General features: G+C 42.4%; 1 protein-coding gene across 5 annotated transcripts in view; it reads right to left on the bottom strand.

The window, feature by feature from the left end:
* Positions 1-1,604: 1,604 nt before the first annotated feature.
* Imp (IGF-II mRNA-binding protein) overlaps positions 1,605-20,494 on the bottom strand; it is a 55,914-nt gene continuing 37,024 nt past the window's right edge. For 2 of the 5 annotated variants that reach the window (XM_071724318.1, XM_071724332.1), the window contains exons 2-7: positions 15,844-16,017; positions 15,060-15,443; positions 14,487-14,739; positions 13,709-14,065; positions 12,882-13,133; positions 1,605-12,590 (exon numbers count right to left, since the gene is read on the bottom strand). In XM_071724318.1, the coding sequence (XP_071580419.1) occupies positions 12,345-12,590; positions 12,882-13,133; positions 13,709-14,065; positions 14,487-14,739; positions 15,060-15,443; positions 15,844-16,017 (1,666 nt within the window). In that variant the 3' untranslated portion in view covers positions 1,605-12,344. Of the gene's footprint in view, positions 12,591-12,881; positions 13,134-13,708; positions 14,066-14,486; positions 14,740-15,059; positions 15,444-15,843; positions 16,021-16,227; positions 16,332-20,494 lie in introns of those variants that run through there. The other 3 variants (XM_071724311.1, XM_071724329.1, XM_071724324.1) reach the window with 2 other exon arrangements.

The raw sequence follows: 20,494 nt of genomic DNA on the forward strand, positions 1-20,494 counted from the left end.
TGCTGCGCGAAAGCCATGCGTTCTTAGCTTGCTGGCGTTTCGCCTCCGTTTCTGCAACTGCTTCTTTCTCTCGTTTATTTTGCTTTCAGTTCCTTTTGCTATGCTTCCCCCCTACTCCTCTTTCTCTATTATAGCGCTTGAAAACCTACTTGCGGTTAATTTAGCAATCCTTTCTCGTCGTGGCAGTTTTTTTTTTGTGAATTTGTGCGGTCGTCATCGAAGCACCTCGCTTTGCATCTCGATTTCTTTTTTTAGTTTGATTATATATTAGAATTCTTAATCTAATCCCTGATAGATTTCCTTTTCCGAATTTGAGATGTTCGAAGATTCACGCATTGGCTGCATCTTTCGTTTTATTTCACTTTGATTATCTTGAAATTATTAATTCAAAATTCGTGGTCGATGCGATCTTCATTTTCGAACCAAAATGTTTGAGGGTCCAAAATCTCTTCCTTGATGAAGATTGATGCTGTTTTGATTCCAAAAGTTTTTAATTTTAATCCTTATTCGACATTTTTCCTCTAATTGCAATACTTGAAAATCCTTCACCTTTTAGGATGGAGATTAACGCTTTGATTATTTTCTGAACACTATAATATTTAAAAATCTGAATTTCCTTTTTTCTTCTTCAGGATCGATATATGCCTTATATCTCTCGTTGTTTTCTATTTCAATAAGCTGTGCTATCGCTGCTTGCATGTTGCTGAAAAATGTTGCGCGTTCTGTTGTATCTTCTGCTGCTGTCCTTTTTCCCCGATTCGCTTTCTCTATATCTAATTTATTCTCGCCGTTGCGTTTGACACGGACGAGAAATCACGAAGCGAATTAGCGCCGCGAGTCGAGAGAATCCTGGGAAAGATCTCGCATCGATAATTACGGCAGTCGCGTCGCAAACGCGATGAGCAATTAATTATTGTATATTACTTCATTCGAGTAATTTTTTAAATACTATCAAATATGACAAGCAAGATTTGTAAAATTACAAATAATTTTGAAAAATTATGGATGATGCCAGATAGTTTCAACCCCCATTTGTCTCGTGAAATCAACGAGCAAAAGATTATCTATGTGATTTTTGTACCGCGAGTTTATTTTCCGGCAAGGACAATGGTGTTTAAGACGATCCAATAGATATGTTCGAGTTTGGTCGGACGTGGTCGTTATATATAGATGATAAATCGAGCACGAAGAGTTGATTAAGAGGGTGCGATGGAATTTCACGACAAGCGTTTAATTTCGTCATGAGTAATGAGATGGTCCCGTTTCACCATGCGTACGCTGACGTGACTGGTTTTGATCGAATATTCTCGTCCGTTATTGGATAATACGAGGTCGGAAGTGAAAGATCGCAGTCGTTGGAGAGGTGCTTCGCCAGGATCCGCTCGACTCACGGCAACGTATGTACAGAGCGTTATATTTTATGTACACATGTACATATGTACAACGTGCGTTTCGACTTGCTGTACGTGGACATTGTGGTCGGAGGATAATGTTGAAAAGCAGGTCGGCTAACCCGGCAGTGGTACGGCCCAGGATTATCACCGGGCCGACGGGAGTGAGTTCCCCCGCGGAGACTTTTTTTTTCCCTCAAGAGAGTCATCGAGTCAATTTCCGAATTCGTATATTATTATTGGATTACAGTACAACTCGTGTTTATTTGTTATTTTTATTACCAAGTAACATTTCCGCATATCTTATAACTATGTGATTTTTGTAACTTTGTATCTTTCCAATTATAAGATGCGTGCTCCAATCCGGGCACGGTTCACGCATCATTTACGCCAGACGGAGTTAAATGATCGGAAGAAAATCGATGGTGCATTACGTGTATACATATATTTTGCATTACTATTTATTTAAAATAATCGGAACATGATCGATATGCACTAATATATAGTCGCCGATATATGTATATATATCGATTAACGTAAAGAGCACCTGAAGACAAATGATTACCACTGCCGGGCTAAAAGCGGCGTCTGAGCGATTATCGGCGGTAGTATAACGCTGTTTTATGTGCCGGTGTAAAACATAGTTTCTTCCCGGGAGTGTGTGCGTCGTTTCGAAAAATCGGTATCGCCGCAAGCAGGGAAAATCGCACGCGCGTGATCTACGGACGCTGACAGCTGTTATCCGCGTGTATACGGACCGACAGCGCGACACTTTCGCGAGCCGTAGGAAGAATGAACAAGCGCATCGCGCACGAATATGAAACTAGAAACTGGCAGGGGGGAAAAAAAGGAAAATTAACAACGGAACGTAACGCGTGAGCGAAGAACAAGAGCTCTGTTCCCGAATAGTGGTTCCGAAGGAATCTTTCCGCCGATCGCTCGAGCGTTCTGCCTGGAGCTGATTCTATCTTCTTTTTCTCGCTCGGTGCAACAAGTGAATAAACAAAGACAAAAAAATAAGAAATAAAGAAAAAACCAAGATTAAAAATACGGAAGGAAAACGCGAACAACTATTCTTTTCTCTTTTTTTTTTGTGCGCCTGGCAGCATTTTTTTCCACTTTTCGCTTCTTTTAATTTCATAGAATTCTTGTAAAACTTATGAGGTAGCGATGGTATTACGTAAATTCCCTGTTTATTCATTCCTCTCGCGCAAGCACGGAGTGAAAGGAAAGAAAAATAAAAAAGAATTTGCTTCCTTCTTTTGTATGCGGGATGTTCCCACTCCGTGTGCGGAGCTTACTCGCTTTCTCCCGGAAACGGCTATTTTGGGTTTTAGTATTATTAATCTCGTCTCTCGACATTGTTTCCAGCATCCGGTCGGTCGCCTCATCTCAGTATTGGCAGTGTGTGGACAGCCTTATATGTGAGATATAGTTACTATCGAGAGGAACGATCGGTAGATCGTACGTTGAATAGAGTCTGATCGCACGGTGAAAATTCATCGTCCATTTTTTCATCAGGAAATCCGCGGTTTCTACCGTTTTTTAATCTCCAATTTTATATTTCACTTATGAAATATTTTCGAATGACAAGAAACAATGTTTTAATATGTATCTCGATGGAACGGGTGATTTCCTACCGTGCGATCGCTTTCTTGCGGGTGTGATCGTTCCTTAGCGTATATAATCAGTCGCAAAAGTTCGGTAGCAAAGTGAGACGAGGCACACCTGTGCGGAAAACTGCGTACAAAAATGTCGCTCAATTTTTCTGCTCTCCCATCTTCTCTCTCACGCACTCGCTCATTCTCTCACACACTCACACACACGTATGCACAATACTCTTGCTCTGACTTCCTCTCCGTCTCATTCACTCGCTTCATTCGCTCCGTTCGACGAACGGCTATTTACGGGTTGCACATAATCTGGCACGTCGACTAATCATCCGCCTCACGTTAATTAAGTTTAAGCTTTACATATAATATATATCTATGTACAACAGATGTATAGTGTATATGCGCTGCGTAACTATGTATACATAGGTATATTTCTCGGGGATCATCGGGGGAAGGGTAAATGCAGTGTAGAGAATAAGTTACATATCCGCGCGGCTCTCCGTCATAATGCCCATTATTGGCAACAATAGGATAATAATAGATAATACACCGGGAAGTCCCTTCAACGGGCTCCCACACCGTCGTCATTACCTCTCTCATTTTTACTTCCCTGTCACACTCTACTTCTCTAGCTTCGCTTAGATCTTACGAATTACATTACATCTTCCACACACGTTTCTTCACTCTCTTAGCATTAATAAGCGCCATTCTTCTCACCCCTCTCACTGTCCCTATTATCTGGAGGCGCGATATCACGCGCCCAAGGAGCTTATCTGATATACTATCTGTTTAGCGATATCAACCTGTCACAGTAATAACAATGCCCAAGTGTGTATAATAAGGCCTTCGATTGCCGCCACGTGCCCGGTCCCAGAATTGTTTCCTGCGCCGAAAGTATCGGATCATCCCCCATTTGATTTTCCCACGGACGTCCGATCGCGCCCGAAGTATCTGGATTAAAAAATCGAGAGAAAGGTAAGACACGTAGCTCTTTCATGATCCTTAATATTTCATTATGCGTGATGATGATTCGATTCTCGTGGCTATTTCCGACAACTATTGGATTTCCGAGAATATTCGATTATTATCGTAAATAGGTATTGATCCCATTTTATCCAGATGGCTTCGAAGCTAATCGCGACGTCCGGCCGCTGCGCATATTTTCGGAAAATATTCGTCAGCCCGTCGAGGAAGGAGAGCGTGACGAAACGATCTCCGTTCTCGAGCGAAACTCGCGAGCAAATCCGAAAAGAGAGCGACTGTTTTTCCCCTTGAAATTTTTCCGGCGGCCTTATCACCGTTTCCTGCACCCGAATCGCACTTACTCCAAATCTCTATCGAAACCCTAATACTAAAGCCCAAAATAATCTACCTCTCCTGGCCGTAATCTGCCATCTCTGTTTTACTTTTGCTTTTGTCAATCACCCCCCAAACTTAGACGCGAACGCGATCCTCGAGCGAGGAGCGCGTGACGCTTATTTAATATTTAAAAATCAGTTTAAATCACCTCTTATCGCTATTATTATTATTAGCCACTATTATTAATTAAAGACAAGTATCCTGCAATCTGTTTGTTTTCCAAACGGGCCGCGGTCGCGCGGCCCTGGACGCGAGTTTGTCTTTCTCTAAGCGTTGCTCGCGAACGCGATCGCGGTGATGCGGGATCGATCGTTCGGATTCTGCATGCCGGAATACATGTATGTACCTATATGTAAATATATATATATATTTTTTTTTATATATCAATATATCTTGTCGGTGAATCGTGAATAATGTCGGTGAGAGAGTAATGCGGGATAATGTTGAGAGAAACGCGTGTTTCTTCATTTCTCTCCCCTTTCTATTTCCGGATGTGCTACGCGCCACTTGTATGTACTATACAGGATGTTCCTCCTACGGCGATCCCGCGAAATCGAGGGATATCGACCAAGTCGATCGAAATTCCAACCGTCTCCACCTTTCCTTGAAAGGCCTACGTAAGAGGCTCGGTCGTTAGTTGATTTCTATCGGATCGGCTTCGTCGCTTTTCGAGGTTTCGCCATCGGTGATAAGAGAAGAACTCTAACTCCTGTTGTGTATGCGTTGGCATTCGGTTTTGAAGATCGGATGCATCTGGATGCCGTCCGCAGAGAGCTGTGCTGCGTTCACGACTGGTCCTGGATTGCAATTGATCGATCAATGAAAACGAGAGCATCCTGGCTCGAGAGCATCTCGTTCGTCTGACTCTTTCTTCCTGTCTCTCTCTTGTCTGAGTGTATCCTCGTGGAAAGTCCGATATATACTGCGAATCGCGTAGCTGTTACGCGTTAGACGCTCTCTTTATTTATTTTCTTTTTTTAAATACCTTTTCTCGCTCACAGGCGTGTCGGCCTGAGATTCTGCCGTCTGTGCACTTTTTTTTCCTCTTGCGATTTCACTCTCGTAAGTGTTACGATGCGCGTGTTAATTATCGTTCACCGTCACGCGTTTGTGCGAGTTCTATTCAACTTGCTGAAGAATGTTCGGCGATGTCCTGCGGAAAACGTCGATTCTTTATCGGTGTGGCGATATATAAAACTGCTTCTAATGAAAGAACGTGACGGAAGATCGGATAAAACTGTGTTGCGCGAGAGTCCTTGGAGACACGTTGATAATGTTAGAACGCGCGTTCGTACAAAGAAAAATTGAGTACTTATTATATCTCGAGGCTTGTACAATAGTTGAAGTGGTTTTTTTTTGTTTACGGATTAATTCTTCCGATTGTTTTTTTTTTATGACGATGATATTCTTGTTTTCTTCTTCGGCGGAATGATTTATTTAAATTTTACCTTGTTTCGCTCGAAATTCCTATTTTTAGCTTAATCTGCCGGGATAGTACAATCTTAGCCGAGCTTAGTATAATCTTCACTTTTTACGCGATCTTCGACAGTAAAATACTCTAGAATACTAACATTTAGCAATAAATCGATTTTGTACATTTGTTTGTCGATATCTCTACCAGTAGATTAAGTTATATTCCTCGCCTCTAACTTTTCGCGCGCCTCGCGGGCGCGCGCAATAATTTATAACGTTAAAAATTTTCTTTCTTCTTTAAGTTATTATTATTATATTAATAATTTCATCTATTCAATCATCGTTTGTTATTTTGTTTGATTTGTACATTCTCTTTCTTTCTCTCTCGAGCGTGCGAGCGGGTTGTCTCTCTCTCTCTCCTTTTGTCTTTCTTTTTCTATCTGTTATTAGTGTTTTCTGAATGCTTGAGGAATCGGCTGAATAATGTTCCCTTCTTCCGTCTTCCTTTCCTGATCAAAGAGGCTGCTTCTATCTGCTGTCTTCTGAGTAAAAAGTGTGTAACTTCCGTCTTTTTTCTTATTTTCATTCTTTTCTCTTAATTTTTTGATTCCGAAACTTTTTCTAAAAAAATTCGTCGCAACAAAAATATCAAAACTGAAAGACCCGATGAACGAGCGAAAGGTGTGAGTTTTCGTATGCGGGGGCACATCGATCTGTCCGCGGGAAGAACGCAGCGATTAACGTTTTCGCGCGATTTGACATTTATATACATTCGTGACCATTATGTATCTATACCTAAACTTTGGAAAAATTTTGAAGCAATATTCCAAATTTGTCTTTGCGCGCCAGTTATCGGCGATACAACGTTCTAAGAAAAAAAAAAAAAAAAAAATAGATAGATCTCCTGTTCCTCTTGCCGAGATATCGGACGCCGCGTTTTTTCCCGGAGCAAAAGCTTTGTTCGCTCAATTTAGAAAGAGATACTCCGAAAGAGGGCGGGTGGGCGATGGTACCCGCCGAAAGCCGGCTCGACGAGGTCCCGATGGAGTATATACCGCACCCCGTGGACCTCTCCTCGGCGACGACGGGTCTTTTGTGATAGGGGCGATTCGCGTGTCTCGCTTCGCGTGTCGTGCTTCTTCTCTCAAGTGTCCGGACTGTTCTTCCTTCATCGACTTAAAATTTTGAAAGTACGGGCCAAAAAGGAAATCAAAAAGATGACGCGTGATATGACATTGGTCTTGAAGTAGCGTAAATGATTCGTCGACCGTGAGAATAAACGAGGGCTTGATTCCGTATTTTGCTATCTCCCATTCTGTATCCTTCCCTTTGCTCATTTATCTGCGCATCACTGTAATTGTTCTCTGCATTTTTTTGCCTCTGTTATCGTTGCATCCTGTTCTATATTCGGCAATCTATTGCTGTGGTAGTACTAGTTTTGCATGCTGTGCGAACGTGTGTGTTTCTCTTGTCCCTTGGCACTTCCTTCCGTTTCGCAACTTCTTTCTTCTTTACAAGCTTTAATACAAATCTCTCCCTCTCTCTCTCACTACTTCTCTTCTCCATCTTTCATCATTTAAATATTTACGCTTGATAAATAACCGGGCGGCACGGGTCTGGGCGAGGGTACACCTCTACGGTGGTACGACGCGCGAACAGGGTCCCTTGCATAAAACTGCGAGGTTCCTGGACCGGGCCCCGTCTCGCCGACGGCTTCGCCGAGCAGACCCGCGGCCGCCGCTTCTTCGAAATATATTATTAAATATAATATACAAATTTATATCCCACTAAAAAATCTCCTTCACGTCGTAATCTTTTTCCCCCCTCCTAAAAGCGAGCGAGCACAGCGCAAAAAGCTGCGCGCCTCATCCCCCCGATTAACTCTTATAATCCTCTCTCTCTCTCTATAACGTTAATTTATCCGTTTTCCCGCGAAAATCATTTCATTTTGCCACTCCTCTCTCTCCTTATCTTACATTAAAAAAAAACTCTCTCTTTATCTCTCTCTCTCTTTGTTTTCTCACCTTAATATCGTAAAAATTCATTAAGTTATTAAAAACATCTAACAAAAAAAATGAAAAAGAAAGATTCACTTGGAGTCTCCCCAACAATGTATCAAAAATAAATCTACGTTCTCAGACTCGTTTTCCTCTTTTATTCTATTTTCGATTTTTTTAAATCCTTTTCTTTGTTCTCCTTTACTCGTGTGCTAGTTCGGCGCTTCATCCTTGCGCGATGCAGCGAAAAAGAAGAAGACTCGCATTATCGTCGCGCATTCGACATTAGATATGTGACAACCTGATCCTCACTTTTCTTTCGAGCCGTTAGTTTCGTTCTCACAATCACAAATATGTCGGTTATAATCTTCATTTATACAAGATTCTTGTTTCATTTAAGCTTTAGATCTAAAAACAGAAATAAACATTTAATCGAGTCTACGAGCTTCTATATCCACTTTCATAAACACGAGTTAAAGTTGACCGAGGTTATAAGACAGAATTAAGACCTCAGGATTTTAAAGAGGCAGAATGAAAAGGTGTTTAATCAATCTTTAGTTTTTATTTTTCGGAAAAGCCGAGAATTAAATTAGTTTTTTATGTGCAAGTAAATTTTATTTTGCGGTTAAACATCAAGTTTAAGTCCTGAGGTCTTAACTCTGACTTTTATCTTCTTGATGTATTTAGATCTATTATAAACTATGATCAGCGTTAACCAATGTTTATGGAAATCGCAAACTTGATTAATAATCAAGGATGAATGGATAATCAACGATGAAATTAGATTAATTTAAAAGCTCACATCGGTGTTCACATCTTTCTTTAAATCCAAAGCTTAGAAGAAACAAAAATTGTAAATTAAAGTTAACAACACTTTTTTGTGGCTCTAAGAATGAATGTTATCGAAAAAGACGCGGATCGATTAGTCACATATTTAATAATTAAAATCGAAGATGCGCGATAAGGTAATGTGCGTTTTCATTTCTCGCTGCAAAAAGTTCTTATCGATTAACACTCGCGAAATACTATTCGCACACTCCAAAAATTCAATTTTTGGCCTTTTCCGAAAGAAATAAAAAAAAAGGAATAAAGATCGATTAAGCACACGATGTTAAATTTTCTTTCACCTCTCATTTTTTTCATGTCACTTTTAAATCTTGATTATCTTATTTATCCTTAACCTCATGTATCTTTGTACTAAACGCATACCGAACGCCGAGAGTGTAAATCGGCGGGCCCCCGTGGGGCCCGTCGTGTCACCAGACGTGGGCGCCCCGATGGGGTTCCACGTGCCGATACCGGTGCCGCATCGGTTGCGCGCCGACAAGCTCGATAATCGCCGATCGATCGTAAAAAGTGAGTCCCGCATTTCTGCCGGACAATAAACTCGAGTGGTAATCACTTGATGGCCCAAATAATTACGAGAGAGAATGAGATCGGCATTCGCGTTTTAGAGTTCTCTCAATTTTTTTAGAATTTGTTCGAATCTTGGAGAACGATCGAGCTTCAATCGGCGCGAGACCGTGCGCCGTGATTGATTAGTCCGTTGTATTTGTTGAATTTCCTTGGTCATGCTTAACGACCGCTTTGTAGGGTCGGTTTTCTCGACTCCGAATCTAATTTGATTCATCGCGTTCCCCGTCTCGCTGCCTCCGCCTCATCTACCTGCCGCGCGATCGATCGTCTGAAATTTCTCTCTCTTCCTCTCTTTTTCTCTCTCTCTCTCTTTCTTTCTTTCTTCCCCTATCGCTCTAAAAGCGTCACTTCGGAATGTCTTCAGAACTCGACGCAGCGACTGTGACGCGTATTCGGTCACTAGTATACCAGCTGGAGCAAGGTCGCCTTCGACATCACTGTTAGAGAACGACTTCGACGCGAAATCGCGTCCTGTTTTCTTTCCTCTTTCTTTCGTTTTGCCTCGCCAAACGTCTCCGCGTTATCCTCGGATCATCCTCGATCACGAAAGGAATCTCTTGGCTCTGTGCAGCGGGATAATAATGGCCGATTATACGCGCTGCCAGTCGCGATATCGATGCGAGATCGAGATCGTTGCGCTCCGCGGTTATCCCCGCCCGGCTGATTCTGCGCGCCCCTATAACAGCTATAATTTGCAAAAATTACGGGGTTCGCAGGCTCGTCGGAGGGACGCCTCGCGGAGGCTCCGTCTCGACGCTCGTCTCGGCGACACACCATCCGCGGTGAGAGTAAATGTCGCGATTAAACGTCACGACACTTCGCTCTCCCGTCGTCCCTCTACTCTCCCTCTCACCACCCTTCCATCTCTTTGCTTATCTTGAGTTAAGCCTGATTCACCCTTACTCTTTCCTTCGCCTTTCCTCGCCGTTTAACTTCTAATCAGTAATCAAATTACTTATCAATTAATAATTATTATTCAACACACGCACACTCACACATTATTACATTCATGGTAAAAGTAAAAATCCCTGAAAAGTTTTATCGGTTCACTTTTGTCCCTTATGTCCCCTCCTTCGCTCGCCGTCCGTCTCTCTTTTACTTCCTTTGTGTCTAGCTTTCTTTCTTTCTCTCTCTTTCTCGCTTTCTCTTTTCCTCGCTGTTCTTCGTTGCGTACCGACAGTCGCTTTTTCATTCTCTCCGTGTGTTCGAGAAACGTCCTTTAATAACGCTCTTTGAAAACGTGGCACAAAACGGCATCCGCGTATCGTACCGATATGGTATTACACAATCGGACTTTCGTCTCCTGTTTCAGTTTCCTCCCTCTTTCTTCTTCTTCTTTATCATCATCAATCACTCGTGCCAAGCGACTTGATGTCTCGTCGGTGTTGTCTTCGACATCTTGATGACTGCTTGTCGATTTCCCCTCCCACATTCACGTATCTGATCCCTTTCTCTCCTTTTCTCTTTCTTTCTTTCCCTCTTTCACTTTCGTGGCTCTTGATGAGGAACTTGAGGCGAATAGAGCGTACACGACGCATTTCACTTCACTAATACGAAATAACTCATAGTCGCTTCTTTGGTATTACGTGCGAGGAGGGGCGGGTGGGGGCGCGGGGGTCGCTTCTATTCTCTTCTCCTCCTGAGGCATCCTGGCTTATGTCTACGACCGGCAACGGGTCGCCGTTCCGCGGTACACGGTCTCGGTATTAATTAAGTCTCGTATTATCGTTCAACGTCTCTGAATTGTGTGTATAAAAAAAACTGCACCTAATCTGTATTTTTTGCTTTCTTCTTTTTTTTTTTTAAGAAAAACCGCTTTCCTCCTGTAGTACTAGTAAGAAGTAAGTAAATAGTATATAGCGATAATAGTAGTAGGTAGGTAGTAGGTAGTAATAATAGTATAATAGTTGCAGTAGTAGTAACAGATATAACATAATATGTAATTGTCACTTAACTTCTCTGTATATTATTAATAACTTTAATATTAGATAGACTTTTTCTTTTTTTTTTTTAGATTAATCGGTTTATCGCTTCTCCCGCGCGTTTCACTTTCCTTTATCGTATTAAATCTTTAACCGTAATGCAATGAGGTAATAAGGTTGTGTGTGTTTTTCTTCTTTTTCTATTTTTTTTTCTTAAATCAGTTTGTTTCTCGTCGAAGAGTCCTGTTTCATCGGCGGCGGTGGTTTCGTTAGCGCTGCGAAATTGGATCGTGCGCGGCTGTGTGTTGTCGCTTCGTCGCCATCGCGGGGGGGGGGGGGGGGGCGCGCGCGAGCGGGACGCAGACGCGACGCGTAGAGCAAAGGGGGAAAACGCCACAGTCCTCGTCAATGAGAACGGGAGTTCGTCGTGAGAGTCAGCGATTGCGTATGGGCAGTGTCTGCCTGGACAAAGCCAGATTCGATAATATACACTCGGTGCCTCTCCGATCGGTCGCGGCTTCTCGCCTTTTACTTCGCCTACCATTCCGTGCTTTGCGTTCAAGTCGCGACTCGCGAGAATCGCAATCGTTTCAACCAAATGCCAATGCGATTGATCACTCACAACATGCGCGTCCCCATTGTCGACAAGAACGCTTTACCTAAGATAAATTAACCATTCGCACGTGATTAACATCGATCGCGATAAACGCGCCCGTGTCGAACCGAACGGAGGGCCCGAGGCCTCGTTGACTCTTCAGATTGACTTACAACAGTCAAGTCTTGGAATTAGAATCTTTGGGATTACGAATTCTTCGTTCGAATTCTCAGAATTAACTCTCCGAATTGTGGACTCGCCGAGCGCTCCTAGAATTCCTATTGATTCGTCGAGTTCGGACTTGTGGATCGTTCCTGATCCACGGAGCCCGAGGTTCGACGGGAACTGTTACTATCAAGAATTATCTCACAGTGTCGACGAGTCCGCGAACCTTGCTGGATCTCGGTCGAGTTAATTCTCAGAACGTTGCCGCACGTCTTCCCGTCGCGATCTGCGCGTCGCGCACCCTCGTTCGAAGCCCTCCCCCGACGGGGAGGGTCGCGCGCGCCCCGCGAGAAAAGGTCGCGATAAGCTCAGCCTCTCGACGAGAGAGAATGTCAAAGCGACGACGAGGCCACTCCGGCGAATGAAGCGGATGGGCGTCGGTCCGCGTCAGGTCGGTGTCATCGATGTTAATGTTACTGCGGCGATGATGGCGACTGCGGCTGCGGCTGTTGCTGCTGTTGGCTCGATGGCGAGCCGGCAGATTGCTGTTGGGAGCTGGACTGCGACGTCGTGCCGCCCTGGGAAGTGGCGCTGCCATCTCTTTTAGAACGGGAGGCACCTTCCTGGCTGCTACCGCGACCGGCGCGTGAGCCAGCACCACCGGTTCCACCAGGCGTGCCTGATTGCAGTACCATCGCGCGGATTCTTCTTTGTGCCGACTGCAAGAAAACCGGAAATTTGTCACTATTTTAATTATTATGCTAAACGAATTATATTCATAAAGAACACACTTCACTCCTAATTTAATAAGAGAAAATTGCCTGTCTATCGATTAGTAATCTTTTTAGTGTGTCAGTGACTTGTTATTTCTTTCGGTAGATTTAAGTAAAAAAATTAATCATATGTAATAACATAATTTACATATTTCATAATAGATCTGATATATATAAATAAAATTTAAGTATCAAGTATCTACTCATAAAAATTATTTGAAAAGCCAGCCTCCTTACCTGAACGGAGAAGAAGGGACCGAGTATATGGACAGTTGTTTCCTCTTCGGCTGAAGGAGGAGTCGCTTGCTGTTCTGACAATTTTATAACGCTACCGGTCACGCGCTGTAACTCCCTCACATTTTGACCACCTTTGCCGATGATTCGGCCAACCTGAGTACTGGGCACGAGGATCTCGATGGTCAGTCTAACGTCTTCAGTGCCGGAGACGTATCCCTCCTCCCGCATCTTTTCAAAGATCAAGTACTGGGCCTGAAATCGCAGTTTTTGATATTGTACAAAATTAAATCCTTCAGTTGTCTCAGAAATGAATTAATATAAAACGAAAGTTAAAAAAAAAAGGATGTCGAAGGGTCAAACGGGGCCGATTCTCGTATGCTTGGTTCGACGAGATCGGTACGGGGCCCTTTCTTTAATATTCCTGCTGATTCAAGTTGATGCATAGATGACAACATCCACCCAAAATACGCAGGATAACCGCGAACATTTTTACGGACTTGAGTGTACTACACAATCTTTCCCGTAGACGACCGGATTTGAACCCGCGACCTCAACATTGGTAGACCGAAGCGATACCCTATCTGCCAATATGGCATCGACATTATGTGGATATTAAAACCCTTCAGACATTACTTTAGCGTTATCATTAACGAAACAAGCTTTATATTTTACGTATTTAAGTGTGCTTATTTGAATCATAATACGTAAAGCAAAGAAAGGCGCCGATCTAACATTCGTGGGCAAAATTGAAGAAATTGTGAGATAAAAAGTCAGGAATCTTATTCTTGACCGAGAGATCACGGAACAACGAGGACGATTGCGCTTACCTTCCACTGAGATTCCGGGGAGCCGACGATGGTGACCTTCCTCTCAGTCTGTTGCTCAGCTGGCTTATCTTGTTCAAGGGGAGCGATCTTTACGCTCGCGCCAGAGAACCTGATTATGTTACGGATGTGGGAGCCCTTGGTACCGATGATGGCGCCGACGCTGTTATTGGGAATGTAGAGGAAAGTCGTCTCCTGGGTATCGCTTGCGGGGACGCCCTGTTGAGTAGGCAGGCTGCTCTGGTAGGGATACGGGGCGGGTCCCGAGCCGTAGAGGCCGGGTCCACGGGAGCTGTAGCCCATGCCGGCGGTGGACATCATGGCCATCGGATGCAGGCCGGGGAACATCATGCTTTGGGGCTGGTGAGGATAATGATTATATCGATTAGAAGCCTCGTCGCGTTGCGCAACGGCGTCTTTGACGCGATCGACGCGCTTTACCTGCGCCAGACCTTGACGAGGTCGACACTCGAATCTTTCTAGATTAATTAAAAGCTTGACGAAAGAGTTTGCTTTACATTCCAATTTTTGATAGCAAATATTTAATCTAAAATTTTTAATAGAAACCCTCCGAGATTTGATCCTCGTATAACAGTGTCACTTGCAAGTCATTGAAATGCGTGTGAGTATTTATACTTGTTTGCATTTGCATTTTTTAAATTATTTATATTTTTCCTATATATATTTTTTTTTATCTACGGGAGAATTCCAAGAAAATTCTCCCGAAAATAATATGCTTTATTATATTGAGAATAGGTGGGCAATATGCGATGGGACTTACAGCCATAGCTTGCAAATCGTTTTCGTAGCTCTGGCGCAGCTTGCTGGAAATCATGGACTCGGCTTTGCTCATGTTATCGATCGTGCCCTTAACCGTGATGATGCGTTCGAGGTTGAAGCTATTGATGTCGTTGATACTGCTGACGGTGATCTTTGTATCGGTGTCCTGCATGATTCTCTTGATTGTGTTACCGCCCTTACCGATAATCCGACCGATGAGATTGTTGTGCGCGAGGATCTTCAAAGTTATCTCACTGTCGACAAGCAACGTAATAATATAATTATCATCAAAATTCAATTATCGGCGAAATAGCGATTCGATCGAGCAACGTAAATTAAAAACTGTATTTATAATATATTGAAATCGGGATGATCGTGAGAGTTAGCATGCTAAAACCGAATTAACAGTTATTTTTGGATAAAAATAACGAAAAGTTTTTAATATATTAATATTTAATATGTTATAGTTAACAAAATATTTGATATAAATATATTTATATCTAATATATATTCGACCGATGTACGATTTAATTTCGGAAGGATCGAAGGGAACTCGCGGGACGCCGACTCTTACCCCTTGTTCGTATTGTTGGCCTCTTGTTGCATGACCTCCAGGATCTTCTTACATGCGTTGGTACAGTTCTCGGGATTGCCGTAGATAGTGATGGCTTTCTCCAGAGATCCGACATTGTCCTTGCGGTGAACATCGACGCGGGCGCGCGTCATCTGCGTGATCTGCCGTATGGTGGAACCCTGTCGGCCGATTATCGCGCCTACCATGTCAGACTGGACGAGGATACGTAGCGGAAAATCGGTCTGGCGACCGGATCCCGGCAGCCCGGAGAAGACCGCGCCACTGCCGCGCTGGCTCCGGCCCCTGCGCCGGCTCTCCGCCGAGGACATCTCCACTTTCAGCGGATTGCCGTCGAGGTCGTAGCCATTTAACTGGTTCACAGCCCTGCGAATAGCGAGATCATTGAGTATCTCTCCCGGCCGGGTAAGGTCGGTTCTACAATCAGTTGTATGTCGTAGTCAATGAGAGAATTTCTTTTTCGAAAACAAATTTTCCTCATTAAACTATCGGCTACGTTCCGACATACGACTGATAGTAGACTCGGCTTAAGCCGTGATGCCGTCATCAACTTTCGTGCGCATCATCTGCGAATGCCTAAAGTTCTAACGTGAATTCCGAATATGAATGTATACATATGGCGAGAAAGAACCTTCGCGATTCTTCGGAACAAAATGTGAACAAAAGCAAGAGAAAGCAACGTTTTTGCCTTATTCATCTACGCCACGAATTTCCTAGATTTTTCGCGAAATCACAGGAGATAAAAGAGTTGTGTCGATTAACGTACTGCTGTACTTGTTCTTGCGTCTCATAGCTAATGAGTACGCTCTGTGTATTTGGGTCCCGCGACGGCACTTTTTCGATGCTCTGAACCTGGCCGTAGTTGGAAAACAGCTGGTCCAGCTCCTCTGGTCGTATTTGGATCGGTAGATTGCTCACGAGGACTTTAGCGACTCCGCTGCTGCTGTAAATAAAATAATAACAAGATTAGGCGATACGTTTCGGCTGCGAATATGTAGAAGTAACACGAAGCTGGGAAAATGATACTTTATATCAACGTAATACACACATACACATATACACGCACTTGTGTTCTTAATTAATATCTAATAACGCGATATTAATATCGTTAGGAGCATATAGCGAATGTAAAAGATATTTTCAATACTACCGCATGATTTCTTCTATCTTGGTTAGGTTTTTGTATTTGTCTTGACTGAGCAGAGACTGTAAGCGAAGGAAGAGAGAGGCCATGTAAGTGAACTCGAACGCGACTGTGATAGAATTATACGGCAGCAAGCAAGATTCCAACGGTAATCGCTAATAAACTTTGAAAGCCGAGCTGTAACCTAGCGGGGAGTCGTCGGCTGTTTACATTACATCGCGACACATTGTTGCCTTACTATATATGTATAACGAGATATATCTGTTGACGCCTGTCGTCAGCGGACAATATTAATTTTAAACTTTATATATTTATCAAGATAACTATCTTTATTACTACAAGTTAATTTATAATTATAAAACTAATTATATATATGCGAATATTATAGTTTGACAAAAGATGAGAACAAACTGCGTGCAAAATAAGATGAACGAAATTTCACGTGTTAAATAATAGTTGTACAGAGCTGAGAATATTTTTTCCCAGAAATGCTTTATGGGAAATCGATTGGATATCATCTCTTTAAGGACGTTCTCCGGTCCTTATGCTAGAGAAAATCGATTTTCTTTAGATTTTCTTGAAACTGTGAATATACGTTAATTTAGGTGTGCTTTATGCGTGGTATAAATTTCAGTACCTCTTCCGGTATAAAAAATCAAGATACTGAGCCTCAAAGTTTCAATTTTTACCAAAAAAAATTTTTTAATTTAATTTTTTTTTAATTTTGGCATTTTTTCCTTATAGAACTCGACGAGAGGAGCAACTTTGGTACTTTTGACCAACTTCGTATCTCTTACCGTTTGGCCTGGAAAACCTTTTCATTAGTAAAAGTTGAAACTTTGAGGCTCAGTATCTTGATTTTTTATACCGGAAGAGGTACTGAAATTTATACCACGCATAAAGCACACCTAAATTAACGTATATTCACAGTTTCAAGAAAATCGATTTTCTCTAGTATAAGGACCGGAGAACGTCCTTAATGCCTGAATGTGTATCAAGCAACAAGGATGCTTGGTTTAGCAGAAAATTTTATATTTGTGAGATCTTTTCGCTTCTTTTCCATTTATGAAATCTTTCTTAATGATTGTTCCTAGAATAGTATAGAAAAATATTCAATATTATATTATCTTTTAACATAATATATAATGTTCAATGTTATATTAAATACATACATATTTTAATATTATCTTATAATATATAGATATATTATATTGTATTATATTATAATATTATGTATTATACCTACATATTATAATTTTTAATGTTAAAAACTCGATAAGATTTGTAAAAGTTAAATTTTTAATTCGATTGAAATTATAATTCGATGAAAATTATAATTTTTTTTTAAATTAGCGAAATAAAATATATTGTTAAACGTAAAATTTTAGTTGTATCACCTTATTTGAAAGCCTTCGTATGAAATCTTCTTATTTATAATCACAAACATCTTAAAATTTGGTTAAAAAAGAATTTATCACTAAGGATCTCGTTACTCCAATACATTGTACGTTATGTCTGATAATTAGGAATTAATGTGGAAAGGGCAATTACTGTTATAAAAGTCTTTTGAAGATCTTGGATCAGGCATTGAAACAAATATTTCTGCGCGAGATGCCGGTTAACGCGGTGAGGTTAAATTTCATTTTAGCCGGCTTTGCGTACTTTGTTCGGGCTTGCACGAGCGTGAACCGTGCTTGCGCGTTTAGGTGCATCGGCGCGGCCGCCAACGACATGAATGAACCAAACGGCAAGTAAGAAGAGCACGCGGAGTGTGAAGAACAAAAAGGAGGGTGGAACGACCGAGGGAGCGACTCTCACTTTCGTACGTATCGATTTTTCAGCGGTCCGACCCACTCATCGACGGTGCCGCGGCGAGCTTTCGAGCAACCTTGAAGAAGACGCGGCGAACGGACTCTCTCTAGCATCTACTCGGGTCCGAGGATAAGCTCCGTCGTACTTTCATGAGATAGGACGATTGCGTGATCGATCTTGCGTAACTTAGATTAGCTATGAGTATGTTTCTGGCCAATTAAATAACGAATCGGCCATCCGGAAATATCGTCAGGTCAAAATTAAAATTCCGCACGAATTGGTCGATAAACTGCGCGCTTCTAAATGTCATCGAGAATGTTTCCTCTCATGGAAAAATTTCTACATAAATTTCGACATACTTTTTAACTGTTTGTTGAAATAATTGGACACGTCTATCAAAAATAAATGTACGTTGATTTTCCGATATTAATATGCAGAGAATTTGTATTTTCGTTTCTGCATGCATAATTAATTAAAAACTATGTGATGCCAATAATGTTTGCTGCCTTCTTGAAATATATCAAACTAAAAAATTGAAGACCTCTCTCTTCGTGCATTGTAAAAATAATTCATGGAGAAAGCGAAATGTGCTCGATGCACGCAAGATGCATTGTCCGGTCGCGATGCACTTACATGCAACGAGGGATAATTCCGTATTAATATTACAATTCACGTTGAATTCATGAGCAACTGTGGTATCATAAATTTATTTAATCGAGGATCGATAGTGTTGCAATGTTGATTTCTATTCGCGTAATAATGCTCGGAAATAAAGTGCATACAACCTTGTTAGATAAAAATACAGCGATAAGAAAACTAGTGCAGCATATTAAAGTTTATTCATATCTTTCACGATTAAATGTATAAATAAATGAAGATACTCTTTCTCTCTCTCTCTCTCTCTCTCTCTCTCTCTCTCTCTCTCTCTCTCTCTCTCTCTCTCTCTCTCTCTCTCTCTGAGGAAAAGATATATGAAAACTAACGACAAATTAGGCGTGCGTTCGCAACATTATGAAATAAAAAAGGGTAAAAAGGGGGGGGGGGTAGAAGAGACAAGGATGCATTAAATGCGCGGGCGCTCGTACACGCGAGGAGAGAGAGGAGAACGGGAGAGATACGATGGACGGCGAGCAATGTGGGGGTGGGAAGGGGTGGAGCCTTTGTTTCGCGTACTTCCCTTTAGGGGATTTTCGGCGGTATCCGTAATATAGCGCGAAGAGTGCGTGCACCGTCTGCCTCGTGGTTCCCGCAGCCCACCACCCACCAGAGGACTCCCTCCTCCCGTCCTCTCCCTCTCTTCAACCCTTTTGCACGCACGTGTGACTCGTCGGCGATTTCGTCGGGTCACCTTTAACGAAAGGCGGGTTTTCGCGAGGCAAGGGAAACGAAAGGAGGACGAGCAGGAACATAGAGAGGGCGTCGGGAGGGAGGAGGGACGAGGGAGGAGAGAGAACGAGAGAACGAGAGGGAGAAGGAAAGAGAGCCTTTGCGGACAGGGATGGATCGCGGCGGGATCACCCCCGTGGAAGAGCTTTTGATGTCCCGGCCTAAGACACCTTTTTTTCGGCCACTCTTTTTCTTCCATCCGCCCCACTCTCTGGCCGCCCTCGTATTTTTTTTTGGCGTTTAACGAGTCGATGGAGCGAGCATGGTGACCGAGGTGCTGAAGGGAAAGGGGAATGGGAATGAAGAATGGATAGAAAGCGCGGGAGAATCGACCGAAAATTTTGAAGGTGTCGTTAGCGCGATACGGATCATTTCGCGAAAGGAATTGAGGGATTTCTGTCTTTGAACAATTATATCGGTCTGCTCGTGACACCGCAAGCCTCTAGATCTAATTTGCTCCTGAGGGCAATCTTTCAAGATTCTTAGAATTGAAATAGGACAATGTGCACATCGATTTCTTAAAAGTAAAACAGGAGAAAATAAATTGGGCGGTCGCGTATATAAATACAGCCCTGCCTGAAGAACCATCGACGTCGTCGACTTGCGCCGTTCGGACGCACGGCGCCAAAATCGATCTTGAAAAGGGAAAGTGCTAGCGACGTGACTTCACATACACGCATCACACACGAGAAAAATCGCTGTATGAAAGCCGCTGGCCAAGGGCGTTCACATATTAAAATCCAGGAAGTCCCTGCAGGCTCCCCATCTGTTTGTCATTCTCAGAATGAGATCGATGTAACGACGAATCGAGAGATAAAATATCTCTATTTTCCTTGATATCTTCACGGCCGGAATTAGAAATTTCATATCCGCCGACACATTGGATTACCATATCAAAGTAAATAGAGAGAAGGTACATTCTGTCAGTTGCTCGATTTTGGCATCGATCATATTTAAGATAAAGCACTTCGGAATGCTGTTATCAGTCGTCCCTTTTCTAATGTATAGAATTCACGGATAAACTGTAAATGTTTTTATCTGTTCGAAAAATTTGAATGGTGAATTATAGCTCTTA

The sequence above is a fragment of the Temnothorax nylanderi genome, unplaced genomic scaffold (genome assembly GCF_030848795.1).
Source record: "Temnothorax nylanderi isolate EJ_2023f unplaced genomic scaffold, tnyl_v1.0 TNYL_tig0008_pilon, whole genome shotgun sequence".
Lineage (NCBI taxonomy): Eukaryota > Metazoa > Arthropoda > Insecta > Hymenoptera > Formicidae > Temnothorax > Temnothorax nylanderi.